The 22,696-nt window shown below is 37.8% G+C and overlaps 1 protein-coding gene across 3 annotated transcripts in view; it reads left to right on the top strand.

The window, feature by feature from the left end:
• Positions 1-16,805, top strand: part of FBXO3 (F-box protein 3) — a gene marked incomplete at both ends in the record, with an annotated part of 49,000 nt that extends 32,195 nt beyond the window's left edge. For 2 of the 3 annotated variants that reach the window (XM_080716278.1, XM_080716277.1), the window contains 5 exons: positions 35-119; positions 921-1,043; positions 3,404-3,519; positions 11,433-11,623; positions 16,629-16,805. In XM_080716278.1, coding sequence (XP_080572404.1) covers positions 35-119; positions 921-1,043; positions 3,404-3,519; positions 11,433-11,623; positions 16,629-16,805 — 692 coding nt within the window. Of the gene's footprint in view, positions 1-34; positions 120-920; positions 1,044-3,403; positions 3,520-11,432; positions 11,624-16,610 lie in introns of all 3 variants that reach the window. The other variant, XM_080716276.1, reaches the window with a different exon arrangement.
• Between the last annotated feature and the right edge of the window lie 5,891 nt (positions 16,806-22,696).

The raw sequence follows: 22,696 nt of genomic DNA, 5'->3' as shown, positions 1-22,696 counted from the left end.
TTTTTCTCCCAATTTTCTTCTTCCTGATTTATAGGTGCTACTTTCACTGACTGGTTTACCTCCTATGTCAAGAGTGTTGTATCAGGCGGCTTCCCCATCATCAGAGACCAAATCTTCAGGTATTTCATGTGGGGCTTTTGGGATCAAAACAATTATAAATCAGAAAAAAAAAAATCCATCACAGATCATAAGACGAAGCTTCCCAGGGGTTAGTAATAGAACCTGTCATTATCTTAAATCTCAGTGTTTTATTCTCACTTCTAAGCCAAAACACCCAAACATTTAGTCAACCAGTATTTTTCTTATTTTGAAAAATGAAGAGAGAAAACTGATTTTGATTTAGAAGTTATGGATTGATTAGTAGCTATCCAGTTTCCTTTTAAAAACAAGGTTGTATGACAATTATTAGATTTATTAAGTCAGTAACACTTGGCCAGTATTATTTATTATCTCTAAATGGAGCATTCAGGAGTTGTAATTGTTATTAATTATGACATTTAGTTCATAGTAGCCTTTGTGACAAACAGCATATTAATTACACATTAGGGGTTTCTAGAGTAGAGACAGGAATAATAGAACAATTATATATTAGAGGTGTAGTATGCCACCATTTAGCAGGTGTTAGCCAGGTGTCAGGTGTCTCCAAACTTACCTTCGAAAACTGAGATAATCTCCTTTTGATTTTCAACTAATTACTTACCCAGTATTTGAGCCACTGGTTATTGATTCTTGACTACTGTCATTACTGAGCCAGAGTTGGCAAGGTTTTCTAGTGTGTTTCTGGTTTTCTTCTAAATTTAATGCGACTTCAATTTTAAAATTTGATCCTAAAATAAGCTATTGTGCATTGTACCTAAAAACCTTTTGTAGAATCGAAGTTAGTTGCTTTTAAAAGTGTTTATTTTTTTAAAATTACCTAGATATATTCATGATCCAGAGTGTGTAGCAACAACTGGGGATATTACAGTTTCGGTTTCTACATCGTTTCTGCCAGAACTCAGCTCTGTACACCCACCCCATTATTTCTTCACATACCGAATCAGGTGAGAATTTTTTAAATGGGGTTGTTTTTCGGTTAATAGTGGGATATATCCAATGGATGTGTTACATTGCCCCATGTGACATGATATGTAAAGTACTTTTTTTTTTTCAGTATTGGGGAATGAACTCAGAGCCTAGCACATGCTTGGCAAGTATTCTATCACTGAGCTATATCCCTAGTCCTAAAATGCATTTTGTTTTTTGTTTTGTTTTATAGTACTGAGGGTGGAACCCGGGACCTTTTCTATCTCCAGGCTGTACTCCCAGACCTATTTTATACTTTATTTGGAAACAGGGTCTCACTAAGTTTTTGGAGCCTCACTCAGTAGGAGAGGCTGGCTTCGAACCTATGCGATCCTCTTGTCTCAGCCTCCCAAGCGCTGGGATTACAAGCGTGCGCCACCACGCCCGGCTCTAAAATGCATTTTGAAAGCTCGTTTCTTGTTAAAGTTTGGAGAAAGGTGGATAAATTTTCTATAATATAGTGTGGTTTGGGGTTTTTTTTTTTTTTTTTTTTTTTGGTGGTACTGGGGTTCCTGGAAGCCCTTCTACCTCTGGGCTACACTACCAGGCCTATTTTTACATTTTTATTTGGAAACAGGGTCTCCTAAGCCAGCGCGCGCGGCTGGCTTCAAACCTGTGCGATCCTCCTGTCTCTGCCTCCCAAGCGCAGGGATTACAAGCATGTGCCACCATGCCTGGCCTTATAATATAGTGTTTATAAGATACTTTGAAGCCAGGTGTGGTGGCACGCACCTGTAATCCTAGTACTTGGGAGGCTCAAACAGGAGAATCACAGATTCAAGGACAGCTTCAGCAAGTAGTGATACTCTCATCAATCTAGCAAGACCCTGTTTCCATATAAAAAGTAAAATCGGGTTGGGGGTGTTGCTGGAAGGTAGAATGCCTCTGGGTTCAATCCCCAGTACCAAAAAGGAAAAAAGAAGACTGACTTTATATTAACCTCTAAATTATTTAAGCTAGATTTTGCACATATACTCAGTATAAGTGTTGTGCCAGGTATTGTGGGAAGTTGATCATTTAGTTGTAATCATCAAAGCTCTATATTAGAGTGGTAGTACATTCTAAAAGCTTTCAAATTGCCAAACATAAAACCATGCATTTTAAATTGCATTTTACCTGTCTGTATTCAATTAAAAATCTAATATATGTCATATATGACATTAGGAATTGGGTTTGATTAAGTAAAAAAACAAATATTTTAAACTCACTTCAGTTAGAAGTATTCTGTGCAGTGACATAGAGATAAAACATTGCCCCAAGGAAATAAGGATACTTTATTTTACAGTACATTTTTGCATATTTTGTAATGTATTCTTTATAAAATATAAAATAAATTAATACTTATATTTGCTTATATTTTATACAAAAATATTTATATTTTATACATCTTATATATAAAATGCCTATATACATACTGGAAGTATTTTAGTAACATAGATTTACCCAAAAGCATCCTGGGATTTTTAGTATTATATGTAGCCTTTAATATGTCTAAGTATAGATATCAATGTTTATTGTTTTAATTGTTCAGTCTAGATCCTGCCTGGAATTGAGACATGCTTAAAATAAAAACATCTGCACATACTTAAAGGGTACTCAAATGGAAAATAAGAGACAACAAATTCCTAGAGAAAGGAAGAAATTATAGAATGGGAAAGCAGGGTTCAAGTGTAATCCTGGTATCTGCTGATGTTTTGCTTTGAGCTTTTTAGAAGCTAATAGAAGCTGGGGTGGTGATTGATGCATGCCTGTAATACCAGTACTTAGGAGGCCAGGACAGGAGGATTGTAGGTTTAAAATCAGCCTTAGCAACTTAACAAGGCCCTTTGAAATTTATCAAGACCCAAAATTAAAAACAAAATAGGGCTGGGGATATAGCTTGGAGGTAGAATGCCCCTAGGGTTCAATCCCCGGTGGCTTCCCGCCCCCTCAAAAAAGGGACACACACACAAGGAAGCTAATAGAAAAAGAACTGGGTTGTATAACTTTGTTGTGAATGAAAGACTATCAGTTTTGTAGAAGTTTTCCATGAAACTACATTTCACAAAGCATTCACCAAATGGATCTTTATTTAGAAGGCAAAAAATTGCTGTCAATATTGTGTCTGCTTATATTTATGTTGTCCTTTATATTGTTGAGCCTTACCAAAAGGTAAGTGAATAATTTGAATGAAAGCACTGGGGAAATTAAGCTAATTGAGTAAGTGGCTAACATGGACTTTAGGTTGGGTTTCTTAATTTCCTTGGAAATTTCCTTTCATAGTATTAATTCCATAGCTCTTAAAAGAAAACAAAAAAATAGTCCAGATTTGTATTTATCATCCTTCTTCCTTCACTAGAATTGAAATGTCAAAGGATGCACTTCCTGAGAAGGCTTGCCAGTTGGACAGCCGCTACTGGAGAATAACAAATGCTAAAGGTGATGTAGAAGAAGTGCAAGGGCCTGGAGTAGTTGGTAGGTAACTGAAGATTTGGGTTTGTATATCAGTTGCTTCAAAGAAAGTGTAGATTTGCTTCCATAAATATAGTATACAGAGGTCATTATCCTATCAGTTTAGTCCCTTAAGCAAATAAGCAAACTCAATTATTCAGGAACTGATGGCCCTTTCTGTGGATCATTTGAGGTTCCTTTCTTGTCCTTCTTGTGTTTTGCTGTTTGTCTTTTAAACTGGCTAACTATTCACTATTATATTGTGTAAGTATGATGGCATAGAACAGAAAGAAAATAATTTTCATATTGGCAATCCTTTTGAAGTTTGGAAGAGATGTTGAAATTAATAGCACAAATTTTTATTGTTTGGATTTCATTCACTTTAGTTCTGGTGACCATAGACATTTGGCCTTTAAAACTAGGATTATCCTAAGTTTCTTTTTTATTTATTATTTTTTCCCACTGCATTCCCTCCCCCCTCCCTCCTTTTCATGTTTGGTGCACTGGTTGACTTTGATATGTTCATGAAGGTACATCATGTACATTAGGGAATTTTCCTCCCCCCCATTACCCTCAGTTAGGTCATCTATGGTTTCTTTTTCTTAGTCTAGATTTCCTCCTATGACCCTTTTTCTCCCTAGCTTCTGCATATGGGAGAGCATCTGATTTTTTTACTTTTTGTGACTGACTAATTTCACTTAGTATAATATATTCCAGTTCCATCCATTTCCTTGAAAATAACATAATTTTGTTCTTCCTTATGGCTAAGTAAAATTCCATTGTGCACATATCCCATAGTTTTGTAATCCATTCATCTGTTGATGGATATCTTGGCTGGTTCCATAGTTTGGCAGTTGTGAATTGTGTGGCTATGAACATAGATACACATGTATTAGTTTGGTAATTTGGTTTCCATTCTTTTAGATAAATACCCAGAAGTGGTATTGCTGGGTTAGATTATATAGTAAGCTCATTTCCATTCTTCTGAGAATCCTCCATACTGTTTTCCAAAGTGGTTGCACTAATTCGCAATCCCACCAACAATGTATTAGAGTTCCCACGTCTCTACATCCTTACCAGCATTTGTTGTTGTTTCTGTTTTAAATGATTGCCATTCTTATTGGAGTTAGGTGAAAACTCAGGGTAGTTTTGATTTGCATCTCTCTGCTTGCTAATGATTTTGAGCACTTTTTTATGCATTTATTGGCCATTTGAATTTCTTCTTTCGTGAAGTGTCTATTTAGTTCACTCGACCATTTTTTATTTAATTATTTATTTTGCAGCACTGGGGATGGAACCAAGGGCAATCTACCCCCAGCCCTATTTTTTTTATTCTTTATTTTGAAACAGGGCCTCGCTGAGTTGCAGAGGTCCTCACTAAGTAGCTGAGGCTGTCTGTAAACCGTGATCCTCCAGTCTCAGCCTCCTGAATGCTGGGATTATAAGCATGCACCACCATTCCCAGCTCACTTGACTTTTCTTTTTTTTTTTTTTTTTTGGTGGTACTGGAGTTCCTGGAAACCCTTCTACCTCTGGGATACACTCCCAGACCTATTTTATACTTTTTTTTTTTTTTTAAAACAGGGTCTCTTAAGCCAGTATAGCTGGCTTTGAACCTGCATGATCCTCCTGTCTCTGCCTCCCAAGCGCGGAGATTACAAGCGTGCACCACCACGCCCAGCTAACTTGACCATTTTTTGATTGGGTTATTTGTTTTCTTAGTGGTGAGTTTCTTGAGTTCTCTGTATATTCTGGATCTTAATCCTGTATCAGAGGAATAGTTGGCAAAAATTTTCTTCCATTCTGTCGGCTCTCTGTTGAGGTTCTTGATAATTTCCTTTGCTGTACAGAAGGCCTTCAGTTTATTGCCATCCCATATATTGATCCCTCTTTTAATTTCTTGTGCCTTTGGAGTCTTGTTGGGAAAGTTTCTACCTGTGCCTATGTGTTGAAGTCTTGGACTTGTGCCCTCTTCAAGCAGCCTCAGGTCTTTGGTCTGATATCCAAGTCTTTTGTCCATCTTGAATTGACTCTTGTACAGGGTGAGATAGTGGGGTTTATTTCCATTTTTCTACACATGGTTAACCAGTTTTGCCAACACCATTTGTTGAAGAGGTTGTCTTTTTTTCAAGTGTATGTTTTTGACCTGTTTGTCAAAAATCAATTGGCTGTGTGTGGATTTGTTTCTGAGTCATCTATTCTGCTCCATTGGTCTTATGTGTCTGTTTTTTGTGCCAATACCATGCTCTTTTTATTACTATGACTTTGTAATATAGTTTGAAATCAAGTATTGTGATGCCTACTGCATGGTTCTTGTTGCTAGAACTACTTTGACTATTGTTTTTTGTTGTTGTTCCAAATGAATTTAAGGACTGATTTTTCTGTCAGTGAGGAATGACCTTGGTAATTTAATGGATATTGCATTGAATCTGTAGATTACTTTTGGAAGAATGACCATTTTAATGATACTTATTCTACCTATCCAAGAAGATGGAAGATATTTCCATCTCTTAAGGTCTTCTTCAATTTTTTTTTCAGTGTTTTATAATTTTCTTTGTAAAGGTCTTTTATCTCCTTGGGTAGGTTTATTCTTAAGTATTTTATTTTTTTGTGGGATATCCTGAGTGGAAGTGTTTTCTGGATTTCTTTTTCAGTGAATTTATGATTGTTATACAATCATAAATCTGATTTTTTAAGATTGATTTTGTTAAACTTTGAAATTCACTTTACTGAATTTGTTGATCAGTTCTATAAGCTTTTTGGTTGAGTTTGTTGGGTCTTCTTAGTATCATGCCATCTGCAAATAGGGATAATTCTTTTTTTATTTGTACTTCTTTGATTTTCTTCTCTTGCTTTATTGATCTGGCTGGTGTCTCAAGTACTCTATTGAAAAGAAGGGGTGATAATGGACATCCTTGTCTTGTTCCTGTTTTTAGGGGAAATTCTTGCAGTTTTTCCCATTTAATATGATGTTGGCTATGGACTATTATATATTGCCTTATGATGTTGAGGTATGTTTCTTTTATTCCATTTGGTTTATGGTGTTCTTTACCTCTGAGGCATCTTTACTGACATTTTGTCTAGCATATCGATCTAGCAGTGTGAGAGGAGTGTTGAAGTCTACCAGTATTGTATTGGGATCTCTGTGTGACTTAATGTCACAAAGAGTTTGTTTTATGAAAGTGGCTACACCTATGTTTGGGACATAAATGTTGACTATTGTTATTTCCTCTTGCTGGATTGTTATTTTTACCAGTAAAAAATGACCTGTGGTCTCTTCTGATACTCTTGGGCTTGAAGTCTAATTTGTCTGATATCATAGTTCTTACTCCTGCTTGTCTTCAAGTTACATTGGCATGGATTACCTTGCTCCAATCCTTCACCTTTAGATTTTTTTTTTTTTTTTTTTTTTTTTTTTTTTTTTTTTGCGGGTTTGGGGATGGAACCCAGGGGCATTTGACCTCCAACCTACACCCCTGCCCTATTTTTTTTTATTCTTTATTTTGAGACAGGGTCTCACTAAATTGCAGAGGGCCTCACTAAGTAGCTGAGGCTGTCTGCGAACCGTGATCCTCTGGTCTCAGCCTCCTGAATGCTGGGATTACAAGTGTGCGCCACCACGCCCGGCTTTTAGTTTGTATTTTTACTTGTAAGATGTGTTTCTTATAGGCAGCATATAGATGGATTCTGGTTTTTAATCCATTTTGCCACCTTATGTCTTTATTGGGGAGTTGTGAGCACTCAATGCTATGAATTTTCTTCTAAATACTCTCTTCAAGGTATTCTAGTTGTTTGTCTTCAAGTTGTGTTGTATTCAATAGTGAAGGTTAAGTGAGCCATTTTTATGTTCAGGGTGATTATTGAGAGATGGTTTTTAATTTCTAACATTTTGAATTTTAACTTCTGTTTGAGGTAGTGTTTGTTGTTTTTTGCTTAGTTGTTTGATGAAAATTATTGTTTCTCTGGTTCTGCCGTTTATTACTCATTTCTTCTTTGCAGTTAATTTTTTAAAAACTTTTTTATTGGTGCATTGTCATCATACATCTTAATGGAGTACAAGATGGTGGAGGCATACATGCACACATCACTCAATTAGCCCTTACTCAATTCCTGCCCCATTTCCTCCCCTCTCTGTTTTTTTTTTTGTTGTTGTTGTTTCTTTTTTTTTTTTTTTTTTTTTGAGGTACTGAGGGTGGAACTCAGGGGCATTCTACCTCTGAGCTACACCCCAAGCCCTACTTTTTATTCTTTATTTTTTGAAACAGTCTCACTGAGTGGCAAAGGGCCATACTAAGTAGTAGCTAAGGCTGTTGGCGAATTCGGATCCTCCTGTCTCAGTCTCTCAAATGCTGGGATTACAAGCGTGTGTCACCATGCCCGGCCCTGCAGTTAATTTCTTTGAGCAGTTTCTCTAATGCTGATTTGCTTTTTTTTTTGGTAGTACTATGGGTGGAACCCAGAGGCTTTCAACTTCCAGGCTATATTCCCAGACCTATTTTATATTTTATTTGGAAACAGGGTCTCACTAAGTTGCTGAGAGCCTCACTAAGTAGCTGAGGCTGGCTTCGAACCTATGCGATCCTCCTGTCTCAGCCTCCCAAGCATGGGGATTACAACTGTGCGCCACCACGCCTAGCTCTTCTAATGCTGATTTGGAAGATATAAATTCTTTCAGCTTCTGTTTGTTCTGGAAGATATTTACTTTCTCGTTGAATTTGAAAGATAGTTTTGTTGTGTAGAAAATTTGGGTTTGTAAGTTGTTTTCTTTCAGAGTTTGGAATATGTTGCTCCAGGCCCTCTTGGCTTTTATGACTTGATTTGGGAAGTCTGGAGTGATTTTAACTGGTTTGCCTCTGAATGTCACTTGGTCTTTTGCTTTGTTGCCTTTAAGATTCTCTCCTTGGCTTCTACACTAGTGAGTTTGATTATTATGTGGTGTGGTGAACCTTTTCTCTGATCTTGTCTAAAGGGGAGGTTCCATAAGTTTCCTGTACCCGTGTTTTGAAGTCTTTTTCTATGTTTGGAAAATTTTCTGTTATTTCTTTGAAGAGATCATTGATCCCTTTGGTTTCATCTTCTATTCCCTCTTCTATGCCTGTTATTCTTAGATTAGCTCTTTTAAGATTAGCCCATATCTCTTCAATGTCTAACTTATACTATTGAATTTTTTTTCTACATACTATATGTTCATTTTTGGAGTGATCATCTTCTAAGAGTGAGATTCTATTTTCTATGTGGTCTAATCTGTTGTTTATAGTTTGTATTAATGCCTTCATTTCAATGATTGCATTCCTTCACTTCCTTCAAGAGCTTCTTTCTGATTTCTGTTCAAGGTGTCCAATCCTTTGTTTATTTGTTCCTTTATTTCTTTTAGGCTCCCTCTAAATTATTTTTGAAAATCCTGTATCATTTCTACTGTTAAATTTCTGATTTGTCCTTCTGGTGATCTCTATAATTCTTTGTTGTCAGGTTCTGTTATTGTGGTGTTGTGGGAGCTCACTGTTTCCTTGCTCGTCCTCTTTTTTCATGATTTCAGGTTTCTTAAGTTTGTCTCTTTGTTGCTTTTTATAGCTTTCTCTCACTCTGTAGTTGTCAGCTTGTATATACAAGGACAAGTTGTATTGTATTCATTGGTGAAGGTTGAGTGAAGAGGAAGTTGATGAAGTAGTAAATGTAAGAATAGCATAAAGTAGCAGATATTCATTGAATAGAATAAGAGTTTGAGTTTGGTAAGGTAATATAGAGTAGGGATTAGAGATAGTGAATATGTAGGATTTTAGTGACCAATGTAGAGTATTTAGTGTAGTGTTGTGAAATAGATTTAATACAAGACAGAGAAAAAAGGGATGGAGAGAAGAGAGTAGATATATACAAGGAAAAACTTATAAAAGAAATGGAGAAGAGAGCAAACAAAGAAGCGTGCGTGCACACACACACACACACACACACACACCCAAAAAAAAAAACAAAACAACAAAATAATACAACCCTACAAATACATGAACACTGAGCAGACTTGGCCCCTGCAGTCCTGGGTCTGTTTGGATTCTTTCAGCTGTTTAATATTCACATTCTATAATAGGTTCTCGAGCATGTTCCACGCACTCTCATTTGCTTTGTAACCTTATAGTAATGACATCAGTTTATAGCCCCACTTTTTGGTCTCCTTCAATGATGGAGACCCTGGCCTTGTGTCCCTGGGCCAGCCCTCAGTGCCACCAGCACTTTTCCTGCTGCAAGCCCGGGTCTCTGAGCTCTCCAAAAGGACCTGTCACTGAGATTCTCTCAATCTAAGCAGGCAGCCGGTATCACTGGGGCTGGGGATCTAGTGTGAAGTGCGGGTCCCCACTCTTTCCAAGAACGCTGAGCCTTCATCAATGCCGCTGTGAGCAGACCCCGTGTATATGCAGGAGTCCATAATCTCCACAGCTGGGGCTGGTTTGGTCTGACTTCTCCCAAGTCAGAATGATTGGGTGATCTGTGGGAATCTCTGGAGGCCCTACTAGGGCTCTGAGCCCTGGGGATTGTAGGTCTTTTTGCCTGATTGGCCTTGGTAGCTGTCTGCTCATCTGCCCCTCTGCTCAGTCTGACAGCAGACTTCATTCCCATCTTTACTAGGGTGCACCTAAAGTCTCAGACCCTGCGAGTCTCCCATGTGGACAACTGGTTCACTTATGGTGTTGTTGATTGCTGCTCTAGATCTCTGCAGGATGCAGCAAGCTTGGTCACTGCTGCTGCAAGTTGTAGCCAGGGTCCACACAAGAGGAACTGACACAATTCCAATGAGCTGCAGCCTCTTACTTCATTTCAAGTCATTGACTTTTTTGCTGGGGGTCTCTGGCAGTGCCGCAATCCCCACAGCCACAGCTATTGGAGGCAGGAGGGGTATTTTCTGCTCTCTTATCTGTGTTCTAGCTATGTTTCCACCGCCTTTCAATTCTCTTCAATTCTTGGTGCATTCTCTTCAAATTTATGGTGGTTTCTTTGTTTTGTCAAGACACTGTTTTCATGACAATAGAGATTGAATGTCAGCAAAACTGCTATATGCTGCTTTCTTCAGTCGCCATCTTCCCAGAAATCACTCCTAAGTTTCTTAACTGTAAAAAAATACTTAGGTTTCAGTATGTGCTTCAGGAAAATAACATCTCTAAGCTATGTACTTCTTTTTAAAATAGTTTTCTAATATATTTCCATGATTTATATTGTACATGCCTTTTTTTTTCCAGTACTGAGGATGGAGCCCAAGGGCATTCTACCTCTGAGCTACACCCCCAGCTTTATTTTTTATTCTTTATTTTAAGACAGGGTCACTGAATTACAAAGGGCCTCACTTAGTAGCTGAGGCTGTCCTCTAACCGTGATCCTCCTATCTCAGCCTCCCAAATGCTGGGATTACAAGTGTGTGCCGCCATACCCTGTTTGTACATGCTTATTTAATGAACTTTTCTTGGACTTGAGAATCTAGTGCTAAGAAATTTTATTAAAGCCCTAATTCTTTTGTCATTTGGCATACTGATGTAAGGACTCTCACTGTGACTGTCTTCTGAATACTTAGGATGCATCTTTACCATCTTATGTTTTAGACTCTTACCTAAACAGTTGGATTACCCTTATCTCTGTTTGAGTTATTGTCTATGACACTTTGTTATTACTCATATCTTAAATTCTAAAAGCACTTTGATTGTTTTTTGTTGTATTGCTAGATATTCCCACCTGCTACATTGTAGAAAATCTGGAGAATACAGAAAAAATGTCATGAGGAATAAAGTAGTTGATCAATCCCATCACTGTTGACATTTTAGTGGGTTTTTTTTTTTTTGCCTATTTGTGCATTTACTTTCACATACTTCATACAGGGTCTTAGAGAAAATATCTTACTTACTCTAATAGAGAACTATATTTTATGCTCTGGCTTATTGTTAATGTTTTCTCTGCAGGTGAATTTCCAATCATCAGCCCAGGTCGGGTATATGAATACACCAGCTGTACCACATTCTCTACAACATCAGGCTATATGGAAGGATATTATACCTTCCATTTTCTTTACTTTAAAGACAAGATCTTTAATGTTGCCATTCCCCGATTCCATATGGCATGTCCAACATTCAGGGTATCCATAGCCCGACTGGTAAGTTAACATCCTCTAGTGCTGGTTTTCATGACTTTGTAAAATTGACTCTGCTGAGGATCTTTGTTTAGGCAGACAAGTGGTTTATAAGTGAGGTTCCAGAGAACCCTGGACATTCTGAGAAAAATATCTTGGGGGTCGTGTGACTCTGTTGGAGGAGGTGAACAACAGGTAAACTAAACTTCCTACTCTTCAACCAGAGAAACTCTACTGTTACCTGTTCTAAAGATTCAACTTCTTTTCCTCCATTTCCAAAGCAGTTTTGTGGCTTTGATGTATTAGAAAGTGAAAAGTAGAATATGAGAACTAGACCAGTTTGGATTGGCTTTATTTAAGACTGGCAAAACAATTCCTTACAGTGTCCTTGTTGAAAACTCCCGATATAGTAAAATCAGCAAATATCCCATAGAGATTATTATAAAGAGGATTGAATAGTGGATCTTTACTTTTCGTATCTCTTTCTTGGACCGTTTCTCAAGTCAAATAGGTATATTTTTTTAAATTCCATTTTGAGAGTTACTTCTTGACAGGTGTAACAGTAACTAAAATAACTAAAGGAAATTATGAAACTCCTGTTTACAATAGGAGTGGAGTATAAATTGCATATCCAAAATGCAATGAAGTTTAGTCATTGAATGTTCGGAAAATGCTTCCTAGCTCCTGGGATATCCCTGATGGGTGGGTCTGGAATAAGTCTGGGAAGATGGATATGATATTAACTTGACCCAGTGATGACACATTCTCAACTTGTTTGAAAAGAAAAGGATGATGATGAGCGTTTAGGTCATTATTATTGGGTACTGGTAAAAAAGGACCTATAGTTTTGATTTATAAAGTGAAGCTTTCTTCCCAGTAAAGGATGCTAGAAACTGTACTTCCAGTACCTGAAATTTGCCACTTCCACTAACAGATTTCCTATTTTTTAACTAGCCCAGTATCTATATGAGATTGGCATATCTTATCTTAAATGGTTGATAATCATCTGTGAAGCTGTATGGGACTAGAGTTTTCTTTTTAGGAAAAAATTTAAAATATGAATTTAATTTCTTTAATATTCATATTTTCTATTTCTTCTTGTTTCAGTTTTGGTAATTTGTGCCTTTCAAGGAATTTGTCCATTTCATCTAAATGTTGAATTTATTGGTGTAAAGTTATTTACAATATTCCCTTTATATCCTTTCCATGGCTACAAGAGCTGTAGTCATATGTCCTCTTTTGTTGTTGATACTGCTAATTTATATCTTCTCTTTGGTTTATCATGATGAGTATCACTTTTATTGATCATTTAAAAGAACATCTTTTCACTTCACTGATTTTTTTTTCTATTCATTTTCATTGATTTCTGCAGTTACCTGTTATTTCTTTCCTACTTTGGATTTAATTTGCTTTCCTTCCATCTTTTTAAGTTAGAAGTTTAGACTTGATTTTTGATCTCTCCTTCCTCTAAGCATTGTCTTAACTATATTTCACAAATTTTGATATGTTGTATTTTTGTTAACATTTGCTTCAAAGTAGTCTCAGATATCCCTTGTAAACTTAATTTGACTTGTGACTTTTTTAGAAATGTGTTAATTTGCAAACATTTGAGGACTTTTCAGTTATTTTTTGGTTATTGATTTCTAAGCTTATTGTGGTTAGAGAACCTACTCTGTATTTTCAATATTTGTAAATGTTTTATGGCCCAAACTCATGTGAAGAATTTATATATCTTGGTAAATGATCATTGTGTATTTGAAAAAGAATGTATATTCTGCCATTTCGGGGAATATTATTCTATAAATACAGGTATAACTGGTTGATTGGTTGACAGTGTTTTTCAATTATCTGTATATTGATTGCTTTTGGGGGGAGGGGTCTTTGTTTTGTCAAGTACTGAAGAGATCATTGTTGAAATCTCCAACTAAAATTATAGTTTTGTCTCCTTCCCTTTTCAGTTCTGTCAGATTTGCCTCATGTATTTTGAAACTTTATAATTGTTTGCAAACATGCTTAGTCTTTTCTATTTAATGAAGTAATTTATTTATCATTATGAAACATCTGTCTTCATCTCAAATAACATTCCTTGTTCTAAAGTTTAAAGAGCATTGCGATTTGTTTTGGTAGGAAATTGAGTTGCTGTTGAGTCAGCTTGATTCTTTTGAGGCTTGTTTTCAATATTTGTAGGATTGGTATATAGTAGTCTTTACTGAAGGACAGTGGTTTTCAAACATTTCATGACCTCCTCAAAATATTTCATGACCTCCTTAAACTTATAAAACTCATTGAGGACTTCAAAGAACTCTTTGTGGGTTATGTCAATATTGACCATATTAGAAAAAAACAGAAACTGAGAACTTTGATAATATTTACTTAGCAGTTCCTTTTTAATTACAATAAATTGTTATATGTCCAACCCTCTTTTAACTATGTATTTATTTACTTAAGAGTTTTAGTTTCCTCCTAATCACAAATAAACATAAAATTTTGAACTGCCTCATGAAAGATGTTACCTCCCAAGACTAAGAGAAATTAGTATTCTGTATTTCTAATCAACATAAAGTAGGGGGTGGGTTGTATTTGTTGACCTTTCTTGTTTATGTATTCATCTTCTTGATGTGGAAGTTTCATCATTCTTTTTTTGTCCTCTGAGTCAGATAATTTTGGAGGCTTAACATTTCCTTTTTCTTTGTATTCTGCCACTTTAAAATGCACTTTTGGTTAGCCTTGTGCCTTTTCTTGGTCTCATTGAGTTGTTTATTATACTCGTTTGAGTGAGTTAGAGGTTCCTGTTGCTTACATCTTCCAGTTTTGTCTGTGTGTTCCTCTTTTTGTCTGCCATTGGTGTATTTACACTTTCATCAAAGCATCTCCCTCTTTAGCCACATTGATCCCTTTAACAGTTTTTCCATTTTCTTCATTAACATAATAATTAGACTACCTGAAATCATGGTTTAAAATTTTTGAAGCCTTTCCCTTCTTGCCTTTTGGACTTCCCACTGAATTTTAAAAGTCTTCATTCCTTAGATTAAAAAAATATATATATATAGATATATATATTTCCAAAGATACAAATAATGGAATACCTTATAAATCACATCTGTGTATCTCTTCTGATTGTTACTGTTGTTGTTAGTGTGATAATAAATCCTAAGTGACACAATTCCTTTCTCCTACATTAATTCACTTGCTCCTTCAACCACACACTTGAGTACTATCATAAACATTACAATCAAAATCCTTGCCTTGGAATTTACATTCTAATTGGAAGAGAAACTGTAACAAATAAATACTATCTACTGTGTCAAGTAGTAACTGTGCTGCAGAGAAGAATCAAGGGATGAGTGTCTTCTTGGATTCTGATATTAAGATGGGCCCGGGAGGCCTCGATGACATGACAGTAGTAGAGGGAGCAGAGTGGCTACGTGGAAGAAGGTGTGATCCAGGGAGCAGCAGGTGTGAGGTACTGGCACAAGAGCATGCCTGGTGTGCTCGAACCCAGGAGGCCAGTGCAGCAGGAGTGCAGTGACCATGGGGGAGGTCAGATCAGAGGGACAGTGGAGTGCTGGATCATGTCCTGCCATAAAAGCCTTGGTGGAAGGGCTTTTGCTGACATCATGCCTGAAGTTTCCCATTACTGCTCAGATTACCGACTAGTTCCTGGCTGTTAGAACTCTATCCAATATAGCAACTCTTCTTGTTGAATATTAATGGTGTGAGAGAGAAAATTGGCCGCCAATTTAGCCGAGGCTTGATTAGGCACACTGCTCTAGCAGTGCTGAGGTTTCTAAGAGATGTTCAGATATTGCATGTTCTCCGACAAGTGAATTTAAAAGTAGAGGCTAAGCTGGGCATGGTGGTGCACACTTGTAATCCAGTACTTGGGAGGTTGAGACTGGAGGATCTCCGTTCAGGGACAGCCTCAGCTATTTAGTGAGGACCTCCGCAACTTAGTGAGAACTTGTTTCAAAATAAAGAAAAAAAAATAGCGCTGGGGGTATAGCTCAGAGGTAGAATGCCCCTAAGTTCCATCCCTAGTACCAGAAAGAAAAAAAAGTAGAGGCTACCTTTTCCCTACAGTGTATACAGTGTCGACTGATCTTAGTGATACACCTCTAGTGAACTGGCAGAGTGTCACTGATTTCTGAGGCTAAATTAGAAAAGGCAGGAAACATTCAGCCTGGCATGCTGTCTTGGAACATGTCCCTTTGGTGTCCTGAGCCACCGTGTAAGAAGTCCAGCTACCATGAAGCCACCATGCTGGAGAGACCAGGTAGAGACACCACATAGAGACAGAAGGAAGTGCCCAGGAACCCCAGATACCAGACCTGTGGAGTGAAGAAGCCTGGAGGTGATGACAGGTCCAGCCATCATCTGATTGCAACACCACGAGAGACCTCAAGCCAGGACCACCCATTGAGCCCTTTCCAGATACTCAGCCCACAGAAACCAGGAGAGATAATAAATGACTGTTGTTGTTTTTAAGTTACTAAAAAATAAAAATTTTTTTAAAAGTTAGAGGCTACTGATGTTTGAATTAAAACAATGTGTCTTTAAAGTAGGAGTGCAATAAAAATCTTTCAGACCTCTTGCTGACAGTGCATAAAAGTTACCAGTAGAGGTCCTACCTGATTAATATTTTCACATCCTCTTTTTTGTAGGTACATATAATAAAATTTGTTATGTAATAAATTAGAATGGGAAGTTAGTAAAACTTCTCCTTGGATCATTAGGAATGGTCTATTTGCTACCCTGCATATATTACCATCTACTTATGGAAATAGGTACTGTCTTAATGAGATATGTTTACTATTAGAACCATACTGAGCAGTACTTTTAATATGTTGTACAGTATACATCCTAGAGTAATACATGAGCATGTGCATTGTGAAACTGCACTGTTCAAGTCTGAAAATTCATATTTAGGCTGTCTGGTTATTCAATCCTAGATAAATGAGAATTTGCACTAAATGACTATAAAAAACCTGATGGATGGTCTTCTTATCAAAAGATTGTTTTCTCTTTCAAGGAAATGGGTCCTGATGAATATGAAGAGATGGAAGAGGAAGAAGAGGAGGAAGAAGAGGAAGACGATGACGATGACTCAGCAGATATGGACGAATCCGATGAAGATGAAGAAGAGGAGAGACGGAGGAGAGTCTTTGATGTTACCATTCGCAGACGCCGCTGCTCACGCCTTTTTTAGCTAACTTTCTGCTGACAAAAGCACTGAATGACTCTAGTCTGTTAAATAGGTTTCTCAATAATGTAAATAATTAAATTGTGCTCTGCATATAGCAGGAAACTAGCATGAAATATTGTTCCAGGCCCTGGGCCCCGTGCAACACTACATTAGGAATTGGATTGTTTTGGTTTGCTTTGTGGTTTTGAGGTAGAGGAGAAAATGGGACTTTTTTTCTCTCTCTTTCTTCCAGGAGCTAATGGAGGCACAGTTCTTTGGCCAAGAGACATTTATTTTAAAATATTTTCTATTTACAAAAATACAGACTGGGAGGAAATTGTTTTGAATAAGGATTTAAAGCATAGTAGAAATATCTACACAAGGATAGAAACAACATAACTGAATGATTCTCTGAAAAGACTTATTGCAGTTGTGAATTATTTAGAAATGAACAAAATTTGTAATTAGGCTAATTCATTTAGTGATTTCCCCATGTTTTGTACTCATGGGGAACTAATTGACTAAATAACCTGAATGCTAATGGTTTGTCCCTCTTAGACAATCTATCCTTGAATTTAAAGTTTTATCACTAAGACCTTGGATTTAAAGTTATCACTACAACCTTAAATTTAATTTAAAGCCTTCATTACAGTAATTTTGGATTTAAGTTAGTCTTCACAGTATAGCTTTATCATATTATTTACAGAGGCATCACTTTGAAATGTATGTAAAAAGTATGTAGTGTGCTGTTTATTAACAAAAGTCTTCACAATGTCTCATTTTGTCTAAATTTGTAAATACTGCTTCTGTTTAGTTTCTCCTTTATATACTTGACTGTCTAACTTTGTGATAAGTGACAAGAATTTTATGTTATGATTAAGGATGTTTTCCTGAAGTATGGTTTTTGTAATTATATAATTGAGAATTTGGAATGAATTCCTTAAAGTGTCAAAAACTCACATTTTAAAAACATTTCAGTTCCAATCCTGTATTTTGTGTAATTGCCTATTTTCCATAAACTAAGATTAATAAGCCTTTGCTCTTAAGATGGAAGATGGGATGTGGCTCATTTACCTGCAGCCAGAGTGCGTCCGGCCGTTCAGAGTGCTCTTTGTGTGTGCCGTCTTTTGCTCCATTTCATTTTCCCCAAGAACTGCTTCTCTGTAGAAAAAGGTAGGAAGAGGGAGTAGTGTTCCCGACTAAGCAGCTGCCATCATGGACCACGTCAGGAAACTTCCCAATCGTATTGACTCATGTCAAAATATTCTACCTCTGTTCCACATAACAGTACAGTTATACACTGCACATGATGTTTCAAGTCAACCACGGACCGCATGTCCAAGAGTGGCCTACCTCAGTCGCCTAAACTTCGTGTTTACCTCATCCCTTGAATGCTTTGTTTTCTCTTGTGCTCAGTAATCTTGTGTTTTGTTCATCATGACCTCTAAGCAAACAAAATCCACTACTAGTGTTGCCAGTAAGAGGCTAGGTCAGGTGCTGAGCTTTCCTAGGCCTCTTTTTTAAGTCTACCTGGAAATGAAATCAAAAGTCATTAAGGACTTTGGAGGTGGGAAGTCAGTGATGGTTATGCTCACTAGTCAGCTGTTCCACCATAGTTATAACCTTGAAGCGCAAGAACAAAGCGATGGAAGCTGTAAAGTATTTTCTTCATCGAAGGCAACTAGACAGCCAAAAATCCAGGATGTATCTAGATATGGAGAAGCTTCTTAGTCCTGGAGTGAAGGCCAGACACAGAGCATATCCCTTTTGGCACTGTGATGATTACAGCCAACATAAGGAGTCTGTTGGCCATGTTGAAAGGGCTGGACCTGGCTGGGATGTTGAATTCTCTGCTAATTCTGAGCTGTTAAATGATTCAAGAATTATTCTTCATTATATAATGTAAAAGAAAGGGGTAAGTCTGAGTACTGATATAAAGGCAGCTAATGAACTTTTAGAAACTAGACAACCTGATTGTGGAGGGAAATTACTTGCCAGGCAAATCCTCAATTCCATCTAGGTTTTATATAATTACACCCTATGATGTTTGCCCAATGAAATCACCTAACAGTGCAATTACCTGACACTTCAGAATGTGTCTCCATCATTAAGTGATGCATGACTGTATTATCAGGCCACTGAATCTTATGTATATTACTTTTTAAAAATATCCATTTAAGTTGCAGTTGTAACAAATGTCTTAGGCTGGGTTTAAACAATAGTTATTTATTGCTCACATTTCTAGAGCCTGCAAAGTCCAAGATCAAGGCACCATCCGATAAGGGGTTGGTGAACACTATACTATGCTTCACAAATGGAGCCTACTTGCTGCACCCTTACATGGTGGAAGGGGAAAACGATCTTCTTGTGGCCTCTTTTTCTGCTGACACCAATTCCCTTTATGAGAGTGGAGTCCAGATGACTTAATTACCTCCTATATGCCCACCTCTTAATACTATTGCTTCAGGAGTTAGATTTCAACATAGAAATTTCAGACCTTAGCATCAATCCACTTTTTTTTAAATAAACCATGCTTTTCCAATAAAGCAAGAATTGAAAACTAGTTAATAAGAATAAGCTTTCATACTCAGACAAAACAGTAAAATTCTCTCTGCCGTTAAGCTATCAGCCAACAGCTGCAGCCAATATTGACCTTGGCCAGCTAAAAGTTAACTGTTAGCCCCAGCTAAAAAAATTCTCACAGTAGTTCAAATTAAAATCAAGAGAACCCTATATTGATTACTTTTGGCCTGACAGGTGTTGGGAAGTTAATAGGAAGAGGGGGCAATGTGTGGGTATTTGAAAATGGCTTTGCTATTAATTTCAAAATGTAAAAAGTAGTCAGGGCCTGGGTGCTGTGCAGGCAGGGAGGGGGAGGCAGCTATTACCATGCAGAGTTCCCCTCAACAAAAGTGATTACCAAGTACACAAAAGAAATTTAGCCCAGGGCCTTCATATTTTTTTATTTTTATTTATTTATTTTTTTGTGTGATACTGGGGTTCCTGGAAACCCTTCTACATCCGGGCTACACTCCCAGACCTATTTTATATATTTTTTAATTTGGAAACAGAGTCTCTTAAGCCAGTGAGGCTGGCTCTGAACCAGCTTGATCCTCCTGTCTCCGCCTCCCAAGCGCCACCACGCCCAGCAGGCCTTCATATTTTAAAGACAAGTTTACATAATAACTTCTAGCAGGTAGGCTAAAAGTCCCCAAGGACACGGGAGAGATGGTATTTGCCTTGCTTGCACCAGAGTTAATGGGCAGGCCCACACCTGCATCAAGGCAGGAAAAAGGGTTTGGGTCAAGCCTTGGGATGGGAAATAGAGAATCCTCATAATCATACCAAAGGCTTACACTGGAGATAATAAGCTGGCCCACACCTAAGTCGGGTCAGGAACAGATAGAAAGATGTTGTTAAGCTAGATGGGAGATAATGAATCTTATGAAAACTGTTCTATGTTCAAAACCTCCAGTGTCTTATTTTCAAGGCACTCCAGTATGTCCCTCTGATGTAGTGCTTTATTATCCTGTCTGTTCTTTCTGCCTCTGTAATAATAAAAATTGCTTAAGCTTAAAAAAAAAAAAAAGAAAACTAGTTAATATTGATGGTTAAAACTGGCCTCAGGGTCTCTTGCCATTCTCTGCACCCTTCTCTTTTCCGGATGGCCTCTCAGTTTGCAAAGTACTCCTAGTTCCCCCAATCTTCCCTGAAATCCTGTCTAACCCTGTTCATCAAGATTAGACCTTCCAGGTTGCTTATCTTCCCACAAAAAATTCACGTTCTTTTGCTATATTGAGCAAAATCCATTTATGGCTCTGAAGTCCCTAGAGAACCACGTATTTTATATTCATTTGTCTAAAGCTGAGGTGGGATGCAACAGATACCTAAATTAGCAGTAGCTTAAATAGTTGAGGTATTACTTGCTTGTGAAAGGGCAGAGGTAAGTAGTTCAGGACTGACCGACTTGATGGCACAATTGTGTCATCAACGTTCCTCATTGGTTCCATCTTTCTGTTGCCATCTTGGCTCAAGACTTTCCTTTTCAAGTTTACCTCGGGGCTGCAAACTGGAAGCTAAAATTCGCACTCAAAGGATGATAAGAAAAGGGCAAAATGAAGTGGGGAATAAAAAACAAGCCTCGAAGCTAGAGAGGTAAAGTAGCTGGGTTTCTAGCAGTCCTGTGGGGGATAAGTGAGGAAGGGGCCAAGGATGGGGAGCATGGGGACCTGGTATGAAGGAAGCTCAAATAACTACAGACCTGAATTCGGGCAGTAGCAACAGGGGCAGAGAAAAGATGACATTGAGATACCCAGATGGTAAAGTAGGTGTGAGTTGGTGAGTGGAGATGAGGGATGGAAGAAATAAAAGTTGATTCCCAGGTTTGTGGCTTCATTTATGAAAAAAATCATAGGAAAAGCAGTCATTGGAGATGAGTTTAGATTTGTACACACTGAGTTTGAGATGTCAGTGGGACATACAAATGGAGAGTGCCAGCAGTTGGTTGGATTTGACTATGAAGTTGGGGAGGAAAAATAGAGATGTGCAAATTGTCTATAAACATATGTACCCCAAGGCAAATGAAGCAGAGTGGATGAACTACATTCTCCAAAAGAGCACAACAGAGCAAGAGTGCTCAGTTGAACCCTGGGGACAAACACTAAATTATTAAGGAGTAGAGGAAGAGAATCTCAAGAGTGGGTGGTCAGGAAATTTGGAGCAAAGCCAATGGCATCTCAGAATCCAGGGTTTCAAGGAGAGGATGGCTAATCTGATGCATGTATGATAGCACATGTCAAAGAGCTTTTAAAGCCATCACAGGAAGCAGACATACTTTAAATATCAAAGCACATCCTTCAGATATAAGAAACTACCATTTGATTAAAGGAAAACCAGTCTCTGGGCACCACAAGTGAAACTCATTCTCTGACACCCCAGAACCCATCAGAGAATCACATTAGAAGACCCATGTCAAGATAGTTATATGATTTTTCCCTGCTTGATTTTTAGCTGGTGCATTCTACCCTTGGCAGTTCAGCACAAGCAGCTCTGAGATGCAACAGCAATTTGTCCTGATCTTCAGTGTCTCATGCTCCCATCAGAGGCCCGACTCTGCAAGCAGATTTGTACTTTGGGTTGGTTGCTACCTAAAACCGATTCTGCAGTGAGTGTGACAGTTTCCAAGTTGTACAGTACTGGGGCTTGAACCCGGGGACATGCTACCTCCTAGATAGGCCCTCAGCCCTTATTTTGCTGTAGGTCTCACTAAATTGCTGAGGCTGGTCTAGAACCTGCAATCGTCCTGTCTCAGCTGCCCAAGTACTGCGATTATTGGTAGAATTTTTGTCTTGGTTCCAAAATGGGCTCTATTTTGGCTGTGATTGAAGGATATTTGGGAACTGTCAGCCGGGCTGGAAACTCAACCGGCTCTGTGGGAGTTCAGCACCATCAAGGCTTGAACACAAATTTTGGAAAACATTTAAATATAGCTTTATTTATTTATTTATTTATTTAGGTGGTACTGGGGTTCCTGGAAGCCCTTCTACCTCCGGGCTACACTCCCAGACCTATTTTTATATTTTTATTTGGAAACAGGGTCTCCTAAGCCAGCGTATGTGGCTGACTTCGAACCTGCGCGATCCTCCTGTCTCTGCCTCCCAAGCGCGGGTATTACAAGTGTGCGCCACCACGCCCGGAGAATATAGCTATTTTAAAAAGGGGGAAATCAGAAGTCTTTTAGCTTGTCCTCTCTTTTATTTTCAGTAACAAAATGAGGACACCACGAACTTTCCGACCCCAGAGTTGTATTTACTTACTTTTAAACAAAAACGAATCCTATGGATTCCTGCTGGTTTCTTAAGATAGTTCGACCGTTTGAGTATTCTTACGATCTTCTTTTAGACAATTTCCTTTTT

The sequence above is a fragment of the Muscardinus avellanarius genome (assembly GCF_963383645.1).
Source record: "Muscardinus avellanarius genome assembly, chromosome: 1".
NCBI classification, from domain to species: domain Eukaryota; kingdom Metazoa; phylum Chordata; class Mammalia; order Rodentia; family Gliridae; genus Muscardinus; species Muscardinus avellanarius.
Note: the sequence above shows the minus strand (reverse complement) of the source record. Positions and strands in the feature narration are given on the sequence as shown.